Raw genomic sequence first — 21,539 nt, 5'->3', positions numbered from 1 at the left:
TATTTATTTGTTTATTTCAAAGTTTTCTATACCAAACTTCTCAACCTCATTGAGGGACTCAGCCCGGTTTCCAACCATAAAAACATATACACTCATTAAAATATCATATATCAATATATCAATATATTAATATAGCATTAATTGGACTCTCAACCTTGGTTTATATGCTGCCATTGTATTGTTTTCGCTACCTTCAAACGTTTCAAGGCTTATTTATGTATTTATTTCTATGGCTTCAAACTACAAAAAATGGCTTCAAACTCCAAGAAAGGAGATTCCATCTGAACACGAGGAAGAACTTCCTGACTGTGACAGCCGTTCAGCAGTGGAACTCTCTGCCCCGGAGGGAGTGTGGTGGAGGCTCCTTCTTTGGAAGCTTTGAAACAGGGGCTGGATGGCCATCTGTCAGGGGTGCTTTGAAGGGAATAGAGCTTAAGGAGATTCCACCTGAACATGAGGAAGAACTTCCTGACTGTGAGAGCCGTTCAGCAGTGGAACTCTCTGCCCCGGAGGGAGTGTGGTGGAGGCTCCTTCTTTGGAGGCTTTTAAACAGAGGCTGGATGGATGGCCATCTGTCAAGGGTGATTTGAGTGCAATATTCCTGCTTCTTGGCAGAATGGGGTTGGACTGGAGGATGGCCCAGGAGGTCTCTTCCAACTCTTGGATTCTAGGATTCCATCCCGTCCTATTCTCGACCTCCAAAGAGGTGTTATTACAGCCTATTTTAGGCTGGCAAGTTTTCTTATAGATTCATAGACTTGGAAGAGGCCACATGGGCCACTTAGTCCAACCCCCTTCTGCCTTGCAGGAAAAGCACAATCAAAGTATCCCCAACAGATGGCCATCCAACCTCTGCTTCAAAGTTTCCAAGGAAAGAGCCTCCCCAGGCTCCGAGGCAGGGAGTTCCACCGCTGTACAGCTCTTCTTACAGCCGGGAAGCTCCTCCTAATGTTCAGCCTGTTGTCGCTCTGCGCATTCCGCAGTCACAACGACCAGGTGCTGATGGGTTCACGGATGAGTTAGATTCAGGAAGGATTGTGGGCTTTCCTGGGATTCAAAGTGATGCCGGCCAAGGGAATGGAATTGCCCCAGATAGAGATGCAGGCCAAGAGAATGCCATTGCCCCTGAGCTCCAAGGTCAGTCACAGGAATCGGAAACCTGGGAGCCGCCCATTGGACTATTTGAAACTTCCGAACAGTCTTCAAAGGCAGCCCCATGCAGAGCGCATTGCAGTAATCTATTCTCGATGCAACAAGAGCGTGAATCACCGCCTGACTTCCCAAATGACATGTCTAGACCAGGAACAAAAATCATAGTGTTCCATGGTGTTATCCACGGTTTCTTTTATCCACATCTGGCAAAGTCTGTCCTCTCTAGAGATGTTCTAGGTCCTCCAATGTGCCTCGAAAGGACTAGTCTTGGGCTAGAAGTCCTTCATTTCAACAGAATGAATGCACTATTATCCAGAGTGTCGGGTATATATACAAACTCCAAGAACATAAGGTTCTTGTGGGTTTTTTCGGGCTATAGAGCCATGTTCTAGAGGCATTTCTCCAAGAACATACCCCGTTTTCGATACAGGGGTGGGTCACCCTGTATTCCAAACTCTGAACAATACCCCACAGACTGCTCATCCAAGCATTTTGGCCAAGGGATCCTCCGGCTATACTAAGGTTATTCGGCCAGTTTCCAATCTCCCCTTTTTGGGCAAAGTCTTGGAACGTGTGGTTGCCTCGCAGCTCCAGGGGTTCTTGGACGAAACTGACTATCTGGATCCATCGCAGTCAGGTTTCAGACCGGAACATGGAACTGAGACAGCCATGGTCGCCTTAGTGCAGTGGTTCTCAACCTGTGGGTCCCTCCCCAGATGTTTTGGCCTTCAACTCCCAGAAATCCTTACAGCAGGTAACCTGGCTGGGATTTCTGGGAGTTGTAGGCCAAAACACCTGGGGACCCGCAGGTTGAGAACCACCGCCTTAGTGGATTATCTCCGCAGAGAGCTCGACTGGGGGAGGAGTGTGTCCCTGTTGGTCCTCCTGGACCTCTCAGAGGCCTTTGATACTGTAGACCATGATATCCTTCTGGGGCGCCTCGTGGAGATGGGTCTTGGAGGTCCTGCTCTGCAGTGGCTCCAGTCCTTCCTGGAGGGTCGTACCCAGAAGGTGTTGCTGGGGGACTCCTGCTCGGACCCACAACCATTGTCTTGTGGGGTTCCTCAGGGTTCAATGTTGTCTCCCATGTTGTTTAACATCTACATGAAGCCGCTGGGGGAGATCATCCAGAGTTTTGGAGTCCGATGCCATCTGTACGCAGATGACGTCCAACTCTATCACTCATTTCCACCTGCTACTAAGGAGGCTGTCCAAGTCCTGAACCGGTGCCTGCAAGCAAATTGAAGTTGAATCCAGACAAGACAGAGGTCCTCCTGGTCAGTTGCAAGGCCGAACAGGGTATAGGGTCACAGCCTGTGCTGGATGGAAGGGGTCACACTCCCCTTGAAGGCACAGGTTCACAGCTTGGGGTCCTCCTAGACTCATCGCTGAGCCCAGAATCCCAGGTGGCCACAGTGGCCAGGGGAGCTTTTGCACAATTAAAGCTTGTGCGCCAGCTGCGCCCGTACCTTGGGAAGCCAGACTTGGCCACGGTGGTCCAGGCTCTCGTTACATCAGGGATAGACTACTGCAATGCACTCTACATGGGGTTGCCTTTGAAGACTGCTCAGAAGTGTCAAATGGTCCAACGGGAGGCAGCCAGGTTAATAACTGGGGCGGCGTGCTCGCTACATCAGGGATAGACTACTGCAACGCACTCTACATGGGGTTGCCTTTGAAGACTGCTCAGAAGCGTCAAATGGTCCAACGAGAGGCAGCCAGGTTAATAACTGGGGCGGCGTGCTCGCTACATCAGGGATAGACTACTGCAACGCACTCTACATGGGGTTGCCTTTGAAGACTGCTCAGAAGCGTCAAATGGTCCAACGAGAGGCAGCCACGTTAATAACTGGGATGGCATACAGGGAGCACACCACTCCCATGTTACGCCAGCTCCACTGGCTGCCAGTTTGCTACTGGGCACAATTCAAAGTGCTGGCTTTGGCCTAGAAAGCCCTAAATGGTCCCGGCCCAATTTACCTGTCTGAACGCATCTCCCTCTATGTACCATCGCGGAGATTAAGATCCTCCGGGGAGGGCCTGCTTTCCGTCCCGCCATTCTCACATTCACATGTGCGATGGGTGGGGGCGGGAGACGGCCTGGTGGTTGTGAGAGTGTCCCAGCATTTCTGTGTTCTCAAATAATATGCTGTGTCCAGGCTCCTCCTCATTCCTGCTTAATTCCCTTTTCCAGACTACAATCGGCGTATCTTTCACATTATATGGGTTTCCTACTGTTTACATATCAACCCGCCTTCCCTGTTTTCCGTTTCAGGGTTAGAATGGGCTTCCCTTTCCCTCTCCGCCATTCCCTGCCATGACAAACAGCGCCTTGGCCCTCATGGATCTTTCAACTCCTCCCGTTCTTTGATTGTTCCATCAGCTTTTCAGAGGTTGGGTTGTTGTAGGTTTTTTCGGGCTATAGGGCCATGTTCTAGAGGCATTCTCTCCTGACGTTTCGCCTGCATCTATGGCAAGCATCCTCAGAGGTTGTGAGGTCTGTTGGAACAAGGAAAATGGGTTTATATATTTATATTTATGATTTATTTATTTCACAGTTTTCTATACCAAGCTTCTCAACCTCATTGAGGGACTCAGCCCGGTTTCCAGCCATAAAAAACATATACACTCATTAAAATATCATATATCACAATTACAAAAACAACTTTAAAAACACTATATATAAAACTACAGTGGTCAGTCGTCCTATTAAGGTGGATCTACATCAACTTCCATCCAGGGTCCTCATTCATTGAAGGCCTGACTCCACAGCCACGTCTTCACCTGTTTCCTAAATGTTAGGATGGATGGGGCGGTTCTGGCCTCCAGAGGGAGAGAGTTCCAGAGTCGCGGGGCCACCACCGAGAAGGCCCTGTCCCTCGTCCCCACAGATGATCTTAATAATCTTGATTGTTCATACGGGAGAATACGTTCGGAGAGGTAAACAGGGCCGGAGTCATTTAGGACTTTATAGGTCAACACCAGCACTTTGAATTGTGCTCGGAAGGTAATCGGCAGCCAGTGGAGTTCGAGTAACAGCGGAGTGGTGTGCTCCCTGTACCCAGCCCCCGTTAGTAGTCTGGCTGCCGCGCGTTGGACTTGCTGCAGCTTCCGGGCAGTCTTCAAAGGCAACCCCACGTAGAGAGTGTTGCAGTAGTCTAAGCGGGATGTAACCAAAGCGTGTACGATGAATCCAGGAGAACTCCCAGACTGCGTACCTGAGCTTTCAGGGGGAGTGTGACCCCGTCCAGCACAGGCTGTAACGCCGTACCCTGTTCGGTCTTACGACTGACCAGGAGTACCTGTGGAATGACCAGGGTGGGACAAAGGACTCTTGTCTGCTGGAGCTAGGTGGGAATGTTTCACCTGACCACCTTGATTAGCATTTGATGGGCTGAGGTTGCCAATCTGTCGGAGGAAGCAACCTTCTCAATAATAATAATAGTAATAATAATAATAATAAACCTTTATTGATACCCCGCTACCATCTCCCAGAGGACTCGGTGCGGCTTACAAGAGGCCGAGCCCACATACATCAGTTAAACAACAACAACAACAATACAACAAAATAAACTCAAAAACAAAGCAATAAACATTAACAACACACCATGATGCATTAAAAACTATGGCAGGGCCAAATGTAATAATTAAAATTAAAAAATATGCTGGGCATGACCAGGTGAAAAGGGCAATAGGTATTTGGAGGAGGATGGGCATGCAGATATCCTGGATCTCTAGAAAAGTGCATTTGGGGACATGATGCTTGGAGTTTTCCTTATTTTGGGAAGGCACACTGGAACAGCCACGTTTTCAAGCTCCTCCTGAAGACTGCCAGAGTTGGGGCATGCCTGATGTCCTTAGGGAGTTAGTTCCAGAGTTGAGGGGCCACCACCAAGAAGGCCCTCTCTCTCGTCCCCACCGTCTCCCTACTTGCAATGCAGGCGGGATCGCGAGCAGGGCCTCTCCAGGTGATCGAAGAGATCGTGTGGGTTCGTATACAGAAATGCGGTCACAAAGGTAGGCGGGTCCCAAACTGTTCAGGGCTTTGTAGGTAAGAACCTGCACCTTGAATTGGGACCGGAAAATGAACAGCAGCCAATGGAGCTCCTTGAACAGAAGAGTTGAGCACTCCCTGTAATCTAACTCCTGTAAATCTAACTCCAAGCCTACTTCTCCTGATGGGCAGGCCTCAAAATAACTCTGGAGACTCCCACCCTCCATTTTTCTGCAGAGAGTAGAATGTCAAATTGGAAATTCTACATTTATTATCCCCTACTACCCAAGTTTTAATTTAGTTATCCAATTTCTTTAATTTAGTTATCCAACTAAATTGATGGTCCTCTGCCATCAACTCTGCTGGACCAGCCACGTTGTCCAGATGCCCGACCACCGTCTCCCAAAGCAGCTGCTCTACTCTGAACTCAAGAACGGAAAACGGAACGCTGGTGGGCAGGAAAAGGGATTTAAAGATGGGCTCAAAGCCAACCTTAAAAACTCTGGCATAGACATCGAGGACTGGGAAGCTCTGGCCCTTGAGCGCTCCAGCTGGAGGTCAGATGTGACCAGCAGTGCTGCAGAATTTGAAGAGGCACGAATGGAGAGCGAAAGGGAGAAGCGTGCCAAGAGGAAGGCGCGTCAAGCCAACCCCGACCGGGACTGCCTTCCATCTGTAAACAAATGCCCTCACTGTGGGAGAAGATGCAGGTCAAGAAGAGGGCTCCACGGTCACCTACGAACCCACCAGAATACTGATCCTGGAAGACTATCCTACTCAGCCAATGAGGGATCGCCTAAGTTCGGTTCGGGCCCAAGCTACCTATCGGACCGCATCTCTGCCTATGAACCCACCAGGACTTTGAGATCTTCCGGGGAGACCCTGCTCTCGATCCTGCCTGCTTCTCAAGCTCAGCTGGCGGGGACGAGAGATAGGGCCTTCTCGGTGGTGGCTCCTCGGCTGTGGAACAGCCTTCCTACGGACATTAGACTAGCACCATCTCTAATGGTATTCCGCAAAAAGGTGAAGACCTGGATGTTTGTGCAGGCGTTTGAGTAATTAGTGCAATGATTGGTTAATGAACACTGGAATGGAACAATGGATGACGGATCTGGAACATGTTTTTGATGACGATACGACAGTGAATGGGTATTGTAGTAACTGTTTATTAATTGTGTAATGTGTTAGGTTGTTAACTGTTTCTATACTGTAGCACTGGATTTTTGCTGTTCGTATTTGTTGTGAACCGCTGTGAGTCGCCTTCGGGCTGAGAACAGCCGTATAGAAGTCAGGTAAATAAATAAATAATAAATAAGTAAGTAAAGTAAGTAAGTACTAAATCCATTCTCACATGTGTTCAGTCAAATTGGATCTGTTTGTTCTTGTTCATGAATCTGTTATCTTGGTTGGTTTGGGCAGAGAGATTGTTATGCAGCGCGTGTTTATTCCAGCATCCTAATGCCCAAAAACCCATTTTATCGAGCTCTTTTTGTGGGGCCCTCCCAGCGAGGGAGATCCCTGAAGACCGCTAATGGGGTCTTTGACCTTGGTGAGCAGCCAGCGAGAGCCAATCCAAAGCGCAAGAATATTAAGAATTAATCTCACCAGAGGCTGAAGAGATATCCAATGACCGAGGTGTTTATTTCTGCGATTCAGCTGAAAAGGATGCGATTGCAGTGATAGTTCACATACAAGCATACATTCACAGAAGTTACAGGCATTTTTATACTGTCAGAACAAAGGAAAAACAGTTTGAAAATCCCGCCCGCCCTCTGCTGGCCGGCTTCGCCCTGATTGGCTGGCCCCGGAACAGCTGGGAGGAGGCTTGGCTGTACGTCCCGCCTCTTGACCAATCAGCAAGCGTGGCTGTCTCTAGGGGGCCAATCGGCGCCTTCCTAGCGCCTCCGGAGATGGTCCAATCAGAGGCCAGGAGGCGGGACGAAGTTTGACAGCGCAGGGGGAGCGGAGTGCCCAGGGGGCACTCACCAGCTGTTTCCGCGCCTTTGTTCTTATCGGCGGGGTGGCAGACAGGAGAAACAAAGAGTTTCCTGGTCTGGTGATTGGATTTGAGGGTAAATATGAAAAGGGGCTGTTGATGGCATTTGGATCTCAAAACTCTGTAAACAGGGGGGCCCTGTAGACAAAGGAGCTTCAACAAACACCAAAAGTTGAGTTAATCAGTCTTTTACCGGAGTTTCTGTTGACCTATCTCTCATCTCATTGTCTGCTCTGAAAATGAGCCTCGAGATAGGATCAATCATGGATCCATGCAGATGTAAATATGAACTGGTTTACTTGGAGGAAATAGGTTTTCCTCTTAACAGTAACCTCAGGTCACATTCCTTCTTTGGGGCAAAGTTCAGAGGGAAAAAAGGTGGGGAAGGGAGGCAGGGTACATTTCATGTGATAGATATCCATTATATACATTCTACATGCTTCATGTTCTTCATACATTTCATAAATGAATTCCCATCCCCAACCCAGCAAGGTTTATTAAAGATAGTAATATTCAGTCACTTTATTATTGGAAGAAATTCACGGGGTCCTGGTGAAAGGCACACGGAAGTGGAGACTGCTTGCAAATCGGAGCAAGCCTGAGCCGAAGGTTTGTGTCCAAAACGTGGCTGAAAACAGTCCGGGATGTGGAGCAGAAAGTCAATAGGAGAGGGCAAGCAAGAGAGTTCAAAGGGGGGCTTCCGGGTTGCGATCTGTGAAGCAATGTCCTTTGGGAAACTACATTTCCCTGATCAGGGGCCAGGGTCCAGTGCACAAGCCAGAGAATTCACAAAGAGGAAACAGGAACCCAGTTATGTGTGCTGGGTCAGGAAGCAACAGAATCCATTGTCCGGCCCTTGGCGAACTACAAATACTTGGGGGGTGGGGGAGATGTTCCGCATCACCCAGATGCAAAATAGTCTCAGACCAATAATTAATTAATTAATTAATTAATAATAACACTTTATTTGTACCCCGCTCCCATCTCCCCAAGGGACTCGGTGCGGCTTACATGAGGCCGAGCCCACAATACATCAGCACAACAACAGCAATACAAAACAATAACATGAAACTCATAAACAAAAAACAAGCAGTAAGCATTAACAATAGTATGACAACGCTTAAAAACCTATGGCTGGGCCAAATGTCATAATTAAATAGCCAAGGTAAACAGAAAATCTTTACTCTCTTAACTTTGCAGAGATGAAACAAAACTGGCAATGCAGCACACAAAAATCAGCCGTGCAACATATTTACACACTCTTTGTAATATGCATAAAATAAAGCATCTTCTAAGCAGCAAATGGGAAATCAAAACAACCTGGAGTAAATAGCCATTCCACCATCAGCATCTCCTGCTAGAACTCCACGCGGGTGAAACAGAACTCCAGCAGCAGCCCACCAGAAGTCCAGCACCCACCACGCTGTATTCAAAAACCTCAAACAGTTCTAGCCCCTTGGGCGTGGCACAAGATTGCTGCTTGACCTCCTTAGCCAGACGAACAAGATAATTACAAACAAGAAGGTTTTTCTTCACGCATATACTTGTGTCCTGCAAGGGCTTACCATAACAGAAGTGACCCACAAATCAGGAACTAAGTTGTCATGAAATGAGCATTTAGCACATACTGGTTATTCACTGCAACCCAGAATTATCCGGAATGAGTCATTGCCTCTCTTCTGTCCATTTAATCACAATTAAATGGATCTTCCTTCCACCAATCTGTCTTTCCCTCCCTGATTCCTTCCTTGCTTTTCTTCCCTCCTTCCTTGTCCTGTGTTTGTTGAATCGCTTTTGAACCAGGACCAACCTTTCTCTCTGTTTATTAACTTTATTTGTACCCCGCTAGCATCTCCCGCAGGACTCGATGCGGCTTACACGGGCCGAAGCCACAAAACACAATACAATAGAAAACATAACACAACAATAAACAAGCAAATCAAACAATTAAGCAAAATAACCACAATGACAATACATCAAGACACTATTAAAACTGGTTCGGCCAGCGCAATGGGGTACAGGGTTAAAAGTGCTGAGATGGCAAGAGGAACGTGGGATTAAGTGCGGTGTGCAGCAACATTAGTTGTGCTAAAGTGCATCTAGGACTTGGGATGGGGATTCCTAATCTGCGAAGGCACATCGGAACAGCCAAGTTTTTAGGTTCCTTCTGAAAACTGCCAGAGTAGGGGCCTGACGAAGCTCTTTTGGAAGGGCATTCCAAAGTCGGGGGGCCGCCACAGAGAAGGCCCTGTCTCGCGTCCCCACCAAGCGCGCTTGCGACGTAGGTGGGATCACGAGCAGGGCCTCCCCAGATGACCGGAGTGAGCGTGTGGGTTCGTAGATGGAAATGCGGTCACGCAGGTAGGGTGGTCCCAAACCGTTCAGGGCTTTGTAGGTGAGCACCTGCACCTTGAATTGGGCTCGGAAAATAAATGGCAGCCAGTGGAGCTCCTTAAACAGAGGGGTAGACCTCTCTTGATAATGAGCTCCAGTTAGCATCCTGGCTGCTGCCCGCTGGACCAATTGTAGTTTCCGAGCCGTCTTCAAGGGCAGCCCCACGTAGAGCGCATTGCAGTAGTCCATTCTAGAGGTGACCAAGGCGTGGACCACCCCGGCCAGATCTGCCTTCACGAGGTACGGTCGCAGCTGGCGCACAAGTCTCAGTTGTGCAAAGGCCCTCCCGGATACCGCCGACACCTGAGCCTCAAGTGTAAGCGAAGAATCCAAGAGGACGCCCAAACTGCGGACCTGTGGCTTCAGGGGGAGTGTAACCCCGTCCAACACAGGTTGCCACCCTATACCCCGATCCGGTTTACGATCGACCAGGAGGACCTCTGTCTTGTCGTGATTGATCTTCAGCTTGTTCTTCCTCATCCAGATCGACACAGCGGCCAGGCACTCGTCCAGCACCCGAGAAGCCTCCTTGGAATTAGGTGGAAAGGAGTAGTAGAGTTGTGCGTCATCCGCATAGAGATGGCACCCAACTCCAAAACTCCGGATGACCTCTCCCAGCGGTTTCATGTAGATGTTGAAGAGCATGGGCGACAAGATAGATCCTTGCGGGACCCCACAGGTCAAAGGCCAGGGGTCCGAGCAGGCGTCTCCCAGCTTCACCATCTGGGTGCGTCCCCCCAGGAAGGACCGGAGCCACGACAGAACCGTGCCCCCAAGGCCCATCCCAGAGAGACGACCCAGAAGGATACCATGATCGATGGTATCGAAAGCCGCTGAGATGTCCAAGAGAACCTGCAGGGTCACACTCCCCCTGTCCAGCTCTCTGCGGAGGTCATCCACCAAGGCGACCAAGGCTGTCTCAGTGCCATGGCCAGGCCTGAAACCAGACTGTGCCTGATCTAGGTAGTTGGTATCGTCTAGGAAGCCCTGGAGCCGCGAGGCGACCACCCGCTCCAGCACCTTGCCCAGAAAGGGGAGGTTGGAGATCGGTCTGTAGTTACTCAGCACCGTGGAGTCAAGGGAAGCTTTTTTGAGGAGTGGACGAACCACTGCCTGTTTCAAACCAGATGGAAAAATCCCTTGCTCCAACGATGCATTGATAATCAATACAAACCAGTCAACCAACCCCTCCCTGGCTGATTTAATGAGCCAAGATGGGCATGGGTCTAGAGATGAGGTGGTCGCTCTCACAGCCCCAAGAACCTCCTCTACGGTTTCAGGAAGAACATGCCTAAAAGAATCCCACAAAATTGGACAAGCAGGTACCTCCGTCACCTCTTCAGGCACTGCGATGGAATTGGAGTCGAGCTCGAGGCGTATCTGGGCGACTTTATCTGCAAAATGGTGTGCGAAATCGCGACACCGAGCTGCGGGGTCGTCAGGGACATCCTCCACCGCAGGTGGGTGGAGGAGTTCTCCCACGACCCGAAACAGCTCCGATGATCTATTTGCTGTTGTGTTCACTTAGAGCGTCTGAATCTGTTCTTTGTTTTTTATGAGCCTGTCGTTGCCTTTGCTGGTTTCTATGTCCGTCCTTGAGAAACTTACTTCCCCTATTTCTTGGTGTAAGGAAGTTATTGAAACTAGGTATATGTATTTGAACTGTTTAACTATTTGGTTGGCAACAGTAGCTGAAAACTAGAGATAACTGGTTGTATCCATTGTGGCGTTGCCATGGAGACCAAGGCAGGCTAGCAGTAGAGAGTGGAAAGTGGGCGGAGCCTAGCGAGAGAAATCTATCTGCGTTTGAAAAGAAGCAGTCAGTTAGGGTTTGGAGCTCGGAGTGAGCAGTTCCAGTTAGGAGGACGATTCAGTCAGCCGTCGGAGATAGTAGTTTAGTGGAAGAGCAGTGAGAGGGAATAGCAGTAGGTTTTCCAGCCTAGGAAGGCTGAAGGGAGAAACCTAGATAGTTTCTTTAGTCAGGGAAGGCTAAAGAAAGCTAGTTAAGATCGCTAGTCGAGAGAAGACTAGAGATCAGTAGTTTGATCAAGGACAGATCAAATTAGAAAGCTATTCACCTCAGGAAACATTGCTCAGCAAAGTGCTACATTTCACTAACAGTTGCTATAAGCTGTATCATTTGAAAGAGTGAACTGTATTACAAACTAAGTGTTACTTAAAGTTCCAGAAGTCATTCAACAACTCGTAACCACACGCTTTGCACAAAATAAACTTGTTCTCTTTTGTTGAAGACTGTTTCATCTCAGTCAATCTGCGTCTGTGAAGCCAAATCTTATCATTGATGACCCATGTACCTCACGATTGGTGGCAGCTACCCTAGTTTACAAATAATTGGCCTCCCCTACAATATATTCTTTCCAATATGTGAGGCCTGAGTTTAATTCCCTCCTTGATCATATACGCACCTCGTTACAATTGGTGGCATTCGGTGGCAGTTTAACGACCTCGTTACACTTAGTATTTCCATTTTCAACGGGATCCATGCAGGAAAAGAGGGTAATGTTGGAGGTAAAGGAGGTTTGGGACTTCACGTTTAACCCTTTGTTTCTTCTTTCTTGACCAGAGACGTGAAGGTTTTATGGAGCCACTTCTGGCATGACGAGAAACAAACCGGCGTCTAGTGGATATTGAGGAATCTGGAAACCAAAGTGCATTATAGTAAAAGGATCGTCTTAAGGTGCTGATCTGGCATTAGATCAGAAACGGAAAAAAATAGTCAAGTGTCCATATTGGAATTATATGTACATAACGCTGTCTACATGGAGGAGAAGGCTTTTAAATGTACTGAATGTGGGAAGAGCTTTAGTCATCATGGACATCTGAAGAGACATCAGAGAATTCACACTGGAGAGAAACCCTATAAATGCCTGGAATGCGGAATGAGCTTCACTCAGAGGGGAAATCTACACTCACATCAAAGGACTCACACTGGAGAGAAACCCTATAAATGCCTTGAGTGTGGACAGAGCTTTGGCCAGAGTGCACATTTGCATTTACATCAAAGGACTCACACTGGGGAGAAACCCTATAAATGCCTGGAGTGTGGAATAAGCTTCACTCAGAGGGGAAATCTACATTCACATCAAAGGACTCACACTGGGGAGAAACCCTACAAATGCTTGGAGTGTGGACAGAGTTTCAACCAGAGTGCACATCTACGTTCTCATCAAAGGACTCACACTGGGGAGAAACCCTATAAGTGCGTGGAGTGCGGAGAGAGCTTTGCTCGGAACAGAAGTCTGTGTTCACATCAATGGACTCACACTGGGGAGAAACCCTACAAATGTCTGGATTGTGGACAGAGCTTTACTCGTAGGGAATATCTGCGTTCACATCAAAGCGCTCACACTGGGGAGAAACCTTATACATGCCTCGAGTGTGGAATGAGCTTCACTCAGAGTGGCAGTCTACGTACACATGAAAGGACTCACACTGGGGAGAAACCCTATATATGCCTGGAGTGTGGAATGAGCTTCTCTCGGAGTGGAAGCCTACATTCCCATCGAAGGACTCACAGTGGCGAGAAACCCTATAAATGCCTGGAGTGTGGGGTGGGCTTTGCTCGGAGTGGAAGTCTACTTTCACATCAAACGATTCACACTGGGGAGAAACCCTATACGTGCCTAGAATGTGGAAAGAGCTTTACTCAGATGAGACGTTTACATTCACATCAAAGTACTCACACTGGGTAGAAACCCAATACATGCCTAGAGTGTGGAATGGACTTCTGTCAGAATGAATAGCTACTCACAATGGGGATTAACTTGTATACACCCGGAGTGTGGAATTAGCTTTACTCAAAGGGGTCGTGTATGTTCATATCAAAACTCACGCTGGAGAGAATCATAGAATCACTGAGTTGGAAGAGACCTCCTGGGCCATCATCCAGTCCAACCAAACTCTGCTAAGAAGCAGGAAAATTGCATTCAAAGCACCCCCAACAGATGGCCATCCAGCCTCTGTTTAAAAGCCTCCAAAGAAGGAACCTCCACCACACTCCAGGGCAGAGAGTTCCACTGCTGAACAGCTCTCACAGTTAGGAAGTTCTTCCTAATGTTCGGGTAGAATCTGCTTTCCTGTAGTTTGAAGCTATTGCTCCATCTCATCATAGTCTCCAGGGCAGCAGAAAACAAGTTTACTCCCTCCTCCCTTTGACTTACCCTCACATATTTATGTATGGCCATCATGTTGCCTCTCGGCCTTCTCTTTTGCAGGCAAAATATGCCCAACTCTTTAAGCTGCTCCTCATGGGGCTTGTTCTCCAGACCCTTGATCATTTCAGTTGCCCTTCTCTGGACACATTCCAGCTTGTCAATGTCTCCCTTCAATTGCGGTGCCCAGAATTGGACGCAATATTCCAGGTGTGAAATCCTGTTAATGCAAGGAGTGTGGAAAGGACTTTACAACAAGTGACAGTCTACATCTAATGGCTTCAAACTATAAGAGAGGAGATTCCATCTGAACATGAGGAAGAACTTCCTGACTGTGAGAGCCGTTCAGCAATGGAACTCTCTGCCCTGGAGGGAGTGTGGTGGAGGCTCCTTCTTTGGAAGCTTTGAAACAGGGGCTGACTGGCCATCTGTCAGGGGTGCTTTGAAGGGAATAGAGCTTAAGGAGATTCCACCTGAACATGAGGAAGAACTTCCTGACTGTGAGAGCCGTTCAGCAGTGGAACTCTCTGCCTTCCCCGGAGGGAGTGTGGTGGAGGCTCCTTCTTTGGAAGCTTTGAAACAGGGGCTGGCTGGCCATCTGTCAGGGGTGCTTTGAAGGGAATAGAGCTTAAGGAGATTCCACTTGAACATGAGGAGGAACTTCCTGACTGTGAGAGCCGTTCAGCAGTGGAACTCTCTGCCCCGGAGGGAGTGTGGTGGAGGCTCCTTCTTTGGAAGCTTTTAAACAGGGGCTGGATGGCCATCTGTCAGGGGTGATTTGAATGCAATATTCCTGCTTCTTGGCAGAATGGGGCTCGACTGGATGATGGCCCAGGAGGTCTTTTCCAACTCTAGGATTCTATACATAGACATTTACACTGGTGAGAATGGTGATGATTGACACCAGAGAGTAAATGTTGGAAATGTTGGAAATGCAAGCACAAAGTTGGTGACATTTTATCACATGAGGTGTGTTGTAGAAAAATTGAGATTCTGAACTAGATATTTATTTGTTGAGAATGCTGGACGATCAAGTAGAAAAATAGGCTCGTTTATTGATTAGTCCTTTGACTATATCAACAGCAAAAAAACAAATACACAAAGACACAACAAACACAAATTCCCACCCCGGCACTCCTGTAATAGTTAGTTAAAATACATTTAAGCACTTAAAACTTGATTAAATAATAAGTTTGGTAAAATCAGATTAAATTAAATTACAAAACAATTTTAAATATGTTCATTGCCATGGCAAGAGGGCCCATTTTGTGAGAGAAAGGTCTTTCAGGTCGGCAGCTTTTATAATAAAGTTGAAAGAAAACATGGGTAGTGACTGCAGTATTGTTGAGATTAATTTCACAATTCAGCAGCAGATCAGTTGCACAACTTTAGCGCTTTCTAGTAGCTTCTTCCTGCACAGTATTTTCAGTCAACTGCTCCCACAAACTGCAGTCACTCTGGAACCCTTTTACAAACACTTGAGCCCATGCCCGGCCACTGTCAGCTTTATTATTGTTTTCCCCTCCAATCTAGATGATATTACAAACTTACCACAGCACACAGTTATCTCTAGTCTTAGCAGACAGGTTCTTTTAATCAATTACATAGAGCCTTCGACGAACAGCATCACAGCACAAGGAGAGAGAATACACTGTACATGACTTCCTTATATACAATTCTATACAATTACACATAGCAATCTCTGATTGGTTCCCAACTCATTAACTTAACTCAGACCCAGGATTGCATCATTCACAGTCACCTGGACTAGGCCAGAACACATTCCCCAAATGATTCCCTATATACAGTTAATGCATGACTCAGCATTTCCAATAGAAGCCCATTAGCAGTGCATGACTCAGCTAGATTACATTACAATCCATTGTAAAACCTGACAAGTATATACAAAATCGGTAGGAATGGACTCTGCACGTGGATGGAAGGAACATCTTATTCCAATGCAAAAGGAATGACTCATGAAGACCTGAAATTTACCCAAAATGAACAAACTGACAACAATATGGGCAAATGTCAGTTGCAAGATTTGTTAATCAGAAGAGTGTTATCAAAAGCAGAAATGTGATTATATAATATTTTCTAAAGGGAATAGAAAAATAAGGAATAAACATTGATAGAACAAAGCTTTTAGAAATGTATCATGTCAGTTTGCTTGTTTGTTTGTTAGTTCTGCTTGTTGGGCCGGGCTTAAGCACAGCAGGTTAACCACAAGCTACAATAAATCTTGCCAATTCAAAAGGTCGACAGTTTGAAGCCCAGGTTGGGGTGTGAGTGCCCGACCTTTGGCCCAGCTCACTGCCCACCTAGCAGATCAAAAGCAGCTGTGAGTAGATAAATAGGTGCCGCTTTAGTGGGGAGGTATTGTATTGGCACCATAAGCAAATACCAGAAAAATGCGGGCGATCAAAAACAAGGAGGAAGACTGTGAACAAGGGCAATAGCACACACACACACACCCCTCTCCCTGTGACCAGAATCGCGCACAACCTCCAGGACGCCGAAGATGGGAAATGCCTATATATATACCTCTATCTGTACTGTTGTCTGTGCGGTCTGTCTATAACGGCATTGAATGTTTGCTGCATATGTGTTCTGTGATCCGCCCCGAGTCCCCTTTGGGGTGAGAAGGGCGGAATATAAATACTGCAAATAAATAATAAATATGTGTGTGTATAGGTGTATGCTTCATTAGTGTGTTTGTTTGTGATTTAGTTTTGTATTGTATGTATTAGTTTTGTGATGGCACGCCAGGGATTGAAGGATTGGGATTGGCTATTTCCCAGCGGCTATCGGTATACCCTTTATGTACTTCATTTCTTTCAAATAAGACTCCGGAGACAAGATTAAGATTAACCAAATAAGTTTACTGGAACAAAGCAAAGAGAATTTCAGTCAGAGCTCTTGAAAAGTGAATCAAAACAAAGTATTACAAAGACGCAGTCTGTAGAATTTGGTGACACCAGAAATGAACAGAACTACGAGGAATGGTCTATCTATGAGGTGGGAAGAGGCTATCCTATCTCTAAGGTATGTACAAGGTTATGATCTCTGAGGCAAAGTACAAGGCTATAGTCTATGAGGGGAGTACTCTCTATGATACCAAGGTGCTTGTCTATAAAGCCATTGTCCTCCCAACCCTGTGATATGCCTGCGAAACCTGGACTGTCTACAGACGTCACATGCAGCTCCTGGAACGTTTCCATCAGCGCTGCCTCCGGAAAATCCTGCAAATCTCCTGGAAGACAAGCGGACAAACGTCAGCGTGCTGGAAGAAGCAAAGACCACCAGCACTGAAGCAATGGTCCTCCAACATCAACTCCACTGGGCCGGCCACGTTGTCCAGATGCCTGACCACCGTCTCCGAAAGCAGTTGCTCTACTCCAAACTCAAGAACGGAAAATGGAATGTTGGAGGACAGGAAAAGAGATTGAAAGATGGGCTGAAAGCCAACCTTAAAAACTCTGGCATAGACACTGAGAACTGGGAAGCCCTGGCCCTTGAGCGCTCCAGCTGGAGGTCAGCTGTGACCAGCAGTGCTGCAGAATTTGAGGAGGCACGAGTGGAGGGTGAAAGAGAGAAACGTGCCAGGAGGAAGGCGCATCAAGCCAACCCCGACCGGGACCGCCTTCCACCTGGAAACCAAAGCCCTCCTCACTGCGGAAGAAGATGCAGAGCAAGAATAGGGCTCCACAGCCACATACGGACCCACAGGGAAACCCATGATGGAAGACCATCTTACTCGTCCAACGAGGGATCGCCTAAGTAAGTAGGTAAGTAAGTACTCTCTATGATGGTAAGCACAAGTTGTATTCTCTGGGTGGTAAATATAAACTGTAATGATATGAACTCTAAGCTATATTGGTAAGTATTTATTTATTTACTGCATTTGTATACCGCCTTTCTCAGCCCATCGGCGACTCAAGGCAGTTTCCAACAAATCAGTACATATAAAAACATGGATGAGGGCGAACAAATTGAAACTGAATCCAGACAATACAGAGGTCCTCCTGGTCAGTCGTAAGGCCGGACAGGGCATAGGGGCAGGTTCGCAGCTTGGGAGTGACCCTGGACTCATCGCTGAGCCTGGAACCCCAGGTCTCAGCGGTGGCCGGGAGAGCTTTCGCACAATTAAAACTTGTGCGCCAGTTGCGCCCGTACCTTGGGAAGTCGGATCTGGCCACAGTGGTTCATGCTCTTGTTACATCCTGAATAGATTACTGCAATGCATGGTTCTCAAATCAGGAGGCAAGAAATTCCATATGGCAGGGGAAGAAAGAGAGAAGGCCCACCTGCGCCTGGTGCTTTCCAAGGGCACTTCCCTTGTTGTTGTTGTTCATTCGTTCAGTCGTCTCCGACTCTTCGTGACCTCATGGAGCAGCCCACGCCAGAGCTCCCTGTTGGCCGTCACCACCCCCAGCTCCCTCAAGGTCAGTCCGGTCCCTTCAAGGATGCCATCCATCCATCTTGCCCTTGGTCGGCCCCTCTTCCTTTTGCCTTCCACTTTCCCCAGCATCATTCCCTTCTCTAGGCTTTGCTGTCTCCTCATGATGTGGGCACTTCCCTAGAACCTGGTATAGAGAGCAAATCCTGTTGGGATGGTTGTGGCGGCCTCCGATGATGGGAGAAGGAGAGAAGGAGGTCTCTAAGATACAATGGACATCCCTGGCCATATAAAGTTTTAAAGGTCAGGACCAGCATCTGATACAAACCACGATACTCAATGGGGAGCCAGTGTAGATGCCGCAGCGCTGGTGTTCTATGGCATTTTGTTGGTGTTTTTGTGAGTAACCTGGCTGCAGCATTCTGGACAATACGGAGCTTTTGGGTCGTAGAAATGGGAAGGCCAACATACAAGGCGTTACAATAGTCCAGCCTAGATGTGACCGTGGCATGGATGACCGTTGCCAGAGCCTCATCCGACAGGTCAGGTGCCAGTTGCCTCGCTTGTCATAGATGGAAAAAGGCCTGTTTGCTTCCGAGGCTCTCACAGACAGTGCAGTGTCAACACAGCTGTTTTCATCAGAAAGGGATTTTAATGAAGGGAATAGCGGCTACGGGCCTTCCCACGATGATATCGAAAGTATAGATAAGGATTTGACCCGAGATGCTCGCCTTGATCTCCGGGTCAGGCGCAGTTCGCGTCTGGCAAGCAGATGGGAGGCTACCTTGGTGAAAGGTCATCGCAATGCTTTTATGATGCTGAGAGTCCCAACCCTGTTGTACACCTGTGAATGTGGAGGCAAGTTTTACCTCAGGAAAAATACCCTCTACTGAAGAAGAGAAGGGTGAGAGGAGATATGATAGCCATGTATAAATATGTGAGAGGAAGCCACAGGGAGGAGGAGGGAGCAAGCTTGTTTTCTGCTTCCTTGGAGACTAGGACACAATGGAAGAATGGCTTCAAACTACAAGAGAGGGGATTCCATCTGAACATTAGGAGGAACTTCCTGACTGTAAGGAGAGCCGTTCAGCAGTGGAACTCTCTGCCCCGGAGGGAGTGTGGTGGAGGCTCCTTCTTTGGAAGCTTTTAAGCAGAGGCTGGATGGCCATCTGTCAGGGGTGATTTGAATGCAATATTCCTGCTTCTTGGCAGAATGGGGTTGGATGCCATGGCCCAGGAGGGCTCTTCCCACTCTAGGATTCTAGGATTCTACTTCAGGAAAAGCATCCGGACAACATGGCCGGTCCAGCGGAGTTGATGGCGGAGGAGCATCGCTTCAGTGCTGGTGGCCTTTGCTTCTTCTTCCAGCACGCTGACATTTGCCCGCTTCTCTTCCCAAGAGATTTGCAGGATTTTCTGGAGGCAGCGCTGATGTCTGTAGACAGTCCACGTTCACAGGTGTACCACAGGGTTGGGAGGACAGTGTTGCAACTCAGAGTAGGCTCCACCTGGCTTCCAAACACCACCACCACCACACAAAAGTCCAAGTCAGATAAAGGATAAGCCTTGCAGAGTCCCAAAGATCTTCAGGTAGAAGCAGGAGGCGTGGTCCTATTGGCAAAGTTCAAAGAGGGGAAATCTACATTCACATCAAAGGACTCACACTGGGGAGAAACCCTACAAATGCTTGGAATGTGGACAGAGTTTCAACCAGAGTGCACATCTGCGTTCTCATCAAAGGACTCACACTGGGGAGAAACCCTATAAGTGCATGGAGTGCGGAGAGAGCTTCGCTCGGAACGGAAGTCTGTGTTCACATCAATGGACTCACACTGGGGAGAAACCCTACAAATGTCTGGATTGTGGACAGAGCTTTACTCGTAGGGAATATCTGCGTTCACATCAAAGCGCTCACACTGGGGAGAAACCTTATACATGCCTCGAGTGTGGAATGAGCTTCACTCAGAGTGGCAGTCTACGTACACATGAAAGGACTCACACTGGGGAGAAACCCTATATATGCCTGGAGTGTGGAATGAGCTTCTCTCGGAGTGGAAGCCTACATTCCCATCGAAGGACTCACAGTGGCGAGAAACCCTATAAATGTCTGGAGTGTGGGGTGGGCTTTGCTCGGAGTGGAAGTCTACTTTCACATCAAACGATTCACACTGGGGAGAAACCCTATACGTGCCTAGAATGTGGAAAGAGCTTTACTCAGATGAGACGTTTACATTCACATCAAAGTACTCACACTGGGTAGAAACCCAATACATGCCTAGAGTGTGGAATGGACTTCTGTCAGAATGAATAGCTACTCACAATGGGGATTAACTTGTATACACCCGGAGTGTGGAATTAGCTTTACTCAAAGGGGTCGTGTATGTTCATATCAAAACTCACGCTGGGGAGAATCATAGAATCACTGAGTTGGAAGAGACCTCCTGGGCCATCATCCAGTCCAACCAAACTCTGCTAAGAAGCAGGAAAATTGCATTCAAAGCACCCCCAACAGATGGCCATCCAGCCTCTGTTTAAAAGCCTCCAAAGAAGGAACCTCCACCACACTCCAGGGCAGAGAGTTCCACTGCTGAACAGCTCTCACAGTTAGGAAGTTCTTCCTAATGTTCGGGTAGAATCTGCTTTCCTGAAGTTTGAAGCTATTGCTCCATCTCATCATAGTCTCCAGGGCAGCAGAAAACAAGTTTACTCCCTCCTCCCTTTGACTTACCCTCACATATTTATGTATGGCCATCATGTTGCCTCTCGGCCTTCTCTTTTGCAGGCAAAATATGCCCAACTCTTTAAGCTGCTCCTCATGGGGCTTGTTCTCCAGACCCTTGATCATTTCAGTTGCCCTTCTCTGGACACATTCCAGCTTGTCAATGTCTCCCTTCAATTGCGGTGCCCAGAATTGGACGCAATATTCCAGGTGTGAAATCCTGTTAATGCAAGGAGTGTGGAAAGGACTTTACAACAAGTGACAGTCTACATCTAATGGCTTCAAACTATAAGAGAGGAGATTCCATCTGAACATGAGGAAGAACTTCCTGACTGTGAGAGCCGTTCAGCAATGGAACTGTCTGCCCTGGAGGGAGTGTGGTGGAGGCTCCTTCTTTGGAAGCTTTGAAACAGGGGCTGACTGGCCATCTGTCAGGGGTGCTTTGAAGGGAATAGAGCTTAAGGAGATTCCACCTGAACATGAGGAGGAACTTCCTGACTGTGAGAGCCGTTCAGCAGTGGAACTCTCTGCCCCAGAGGGAGTGTGGTGGAGGCTCCTTCCTTGGAAGCTTTGAAACAGAGGCTGGATGGCCATCTGTCAGGGGTGATTTGAATGCAATATTCCTGCTTCTTGGCAGAATGGGGTTGGACTGGATGATGGCCCAGGAGGTCTCTTCCAACTCTTTGATTCTATACATAGACATTTACACTGGT

At 47.8% G+C, this 21,539-nt stretch overlaps 1 protein-coding gene and 1 pseudogene across 1 annotated transcript; both read left to right on the top strand.

Moving 5' to 3' along the window:
* Positions 1 to 12,017: 12,017 nt before the first annotated feature.
* Positions 12,018 to 13,434, top strand: LOC132770334 (zinc finger and SCAN domain-containing protein 2-like). Its single transcript, XM_060767211.2, has one exon. The coding sequence runs from the start codon at positions 12,317 to 12,319 to the stop codon at positions 13,247 to 13,249; it is 933 nt and encodes a 310-aa protein (XP_060623194.2). The 5' UTR covers positions 12,018 to 12,316; the 3' UTR covers positions 13,250 to 13,434.
* Positions 13,435 to 18,679: 5,245 nt separating this feature from the next.
* LOC132770336 (zinc finger protein 214-like) lies at positions 18,680 to 20,533 on the top strand (annotated as a pseudogene).
* Positions 20,534 to 21,539: the final 1,006 nt, after the last annotated feature.

This window comes from Anolis sagrei, chromosome 3 (genome assembly GCF_037176765.1).
Source record: "Anolis sagrei isolate rAnoSag1 chromosome 3, rAnoSag1.mat, whole genome shotgun sequence".
NCBI classification, from domain to species: domain Eukaryota; kingdom Metazoa; phylum Chordata; class Lepidosauria; order Squamata; family Dactyloidae; genus Anolis; species Anolis sagrei.
The sequence above is the reverse complement of the archived record's forward strand: the minus strand, read 5'-3'. Positions and strand labels throughout refer to the sequence as shown.

What these genes read in the sequence shown, in the direction of transcription:
- LOC132770334 (XM_060767211.2), top strand. Translation starts at nt 12,317, where the DNA reads ATGGAGGAGAAGGCTTTTAAATGTACTGAATGTGGGAAGAGCTTTAGT.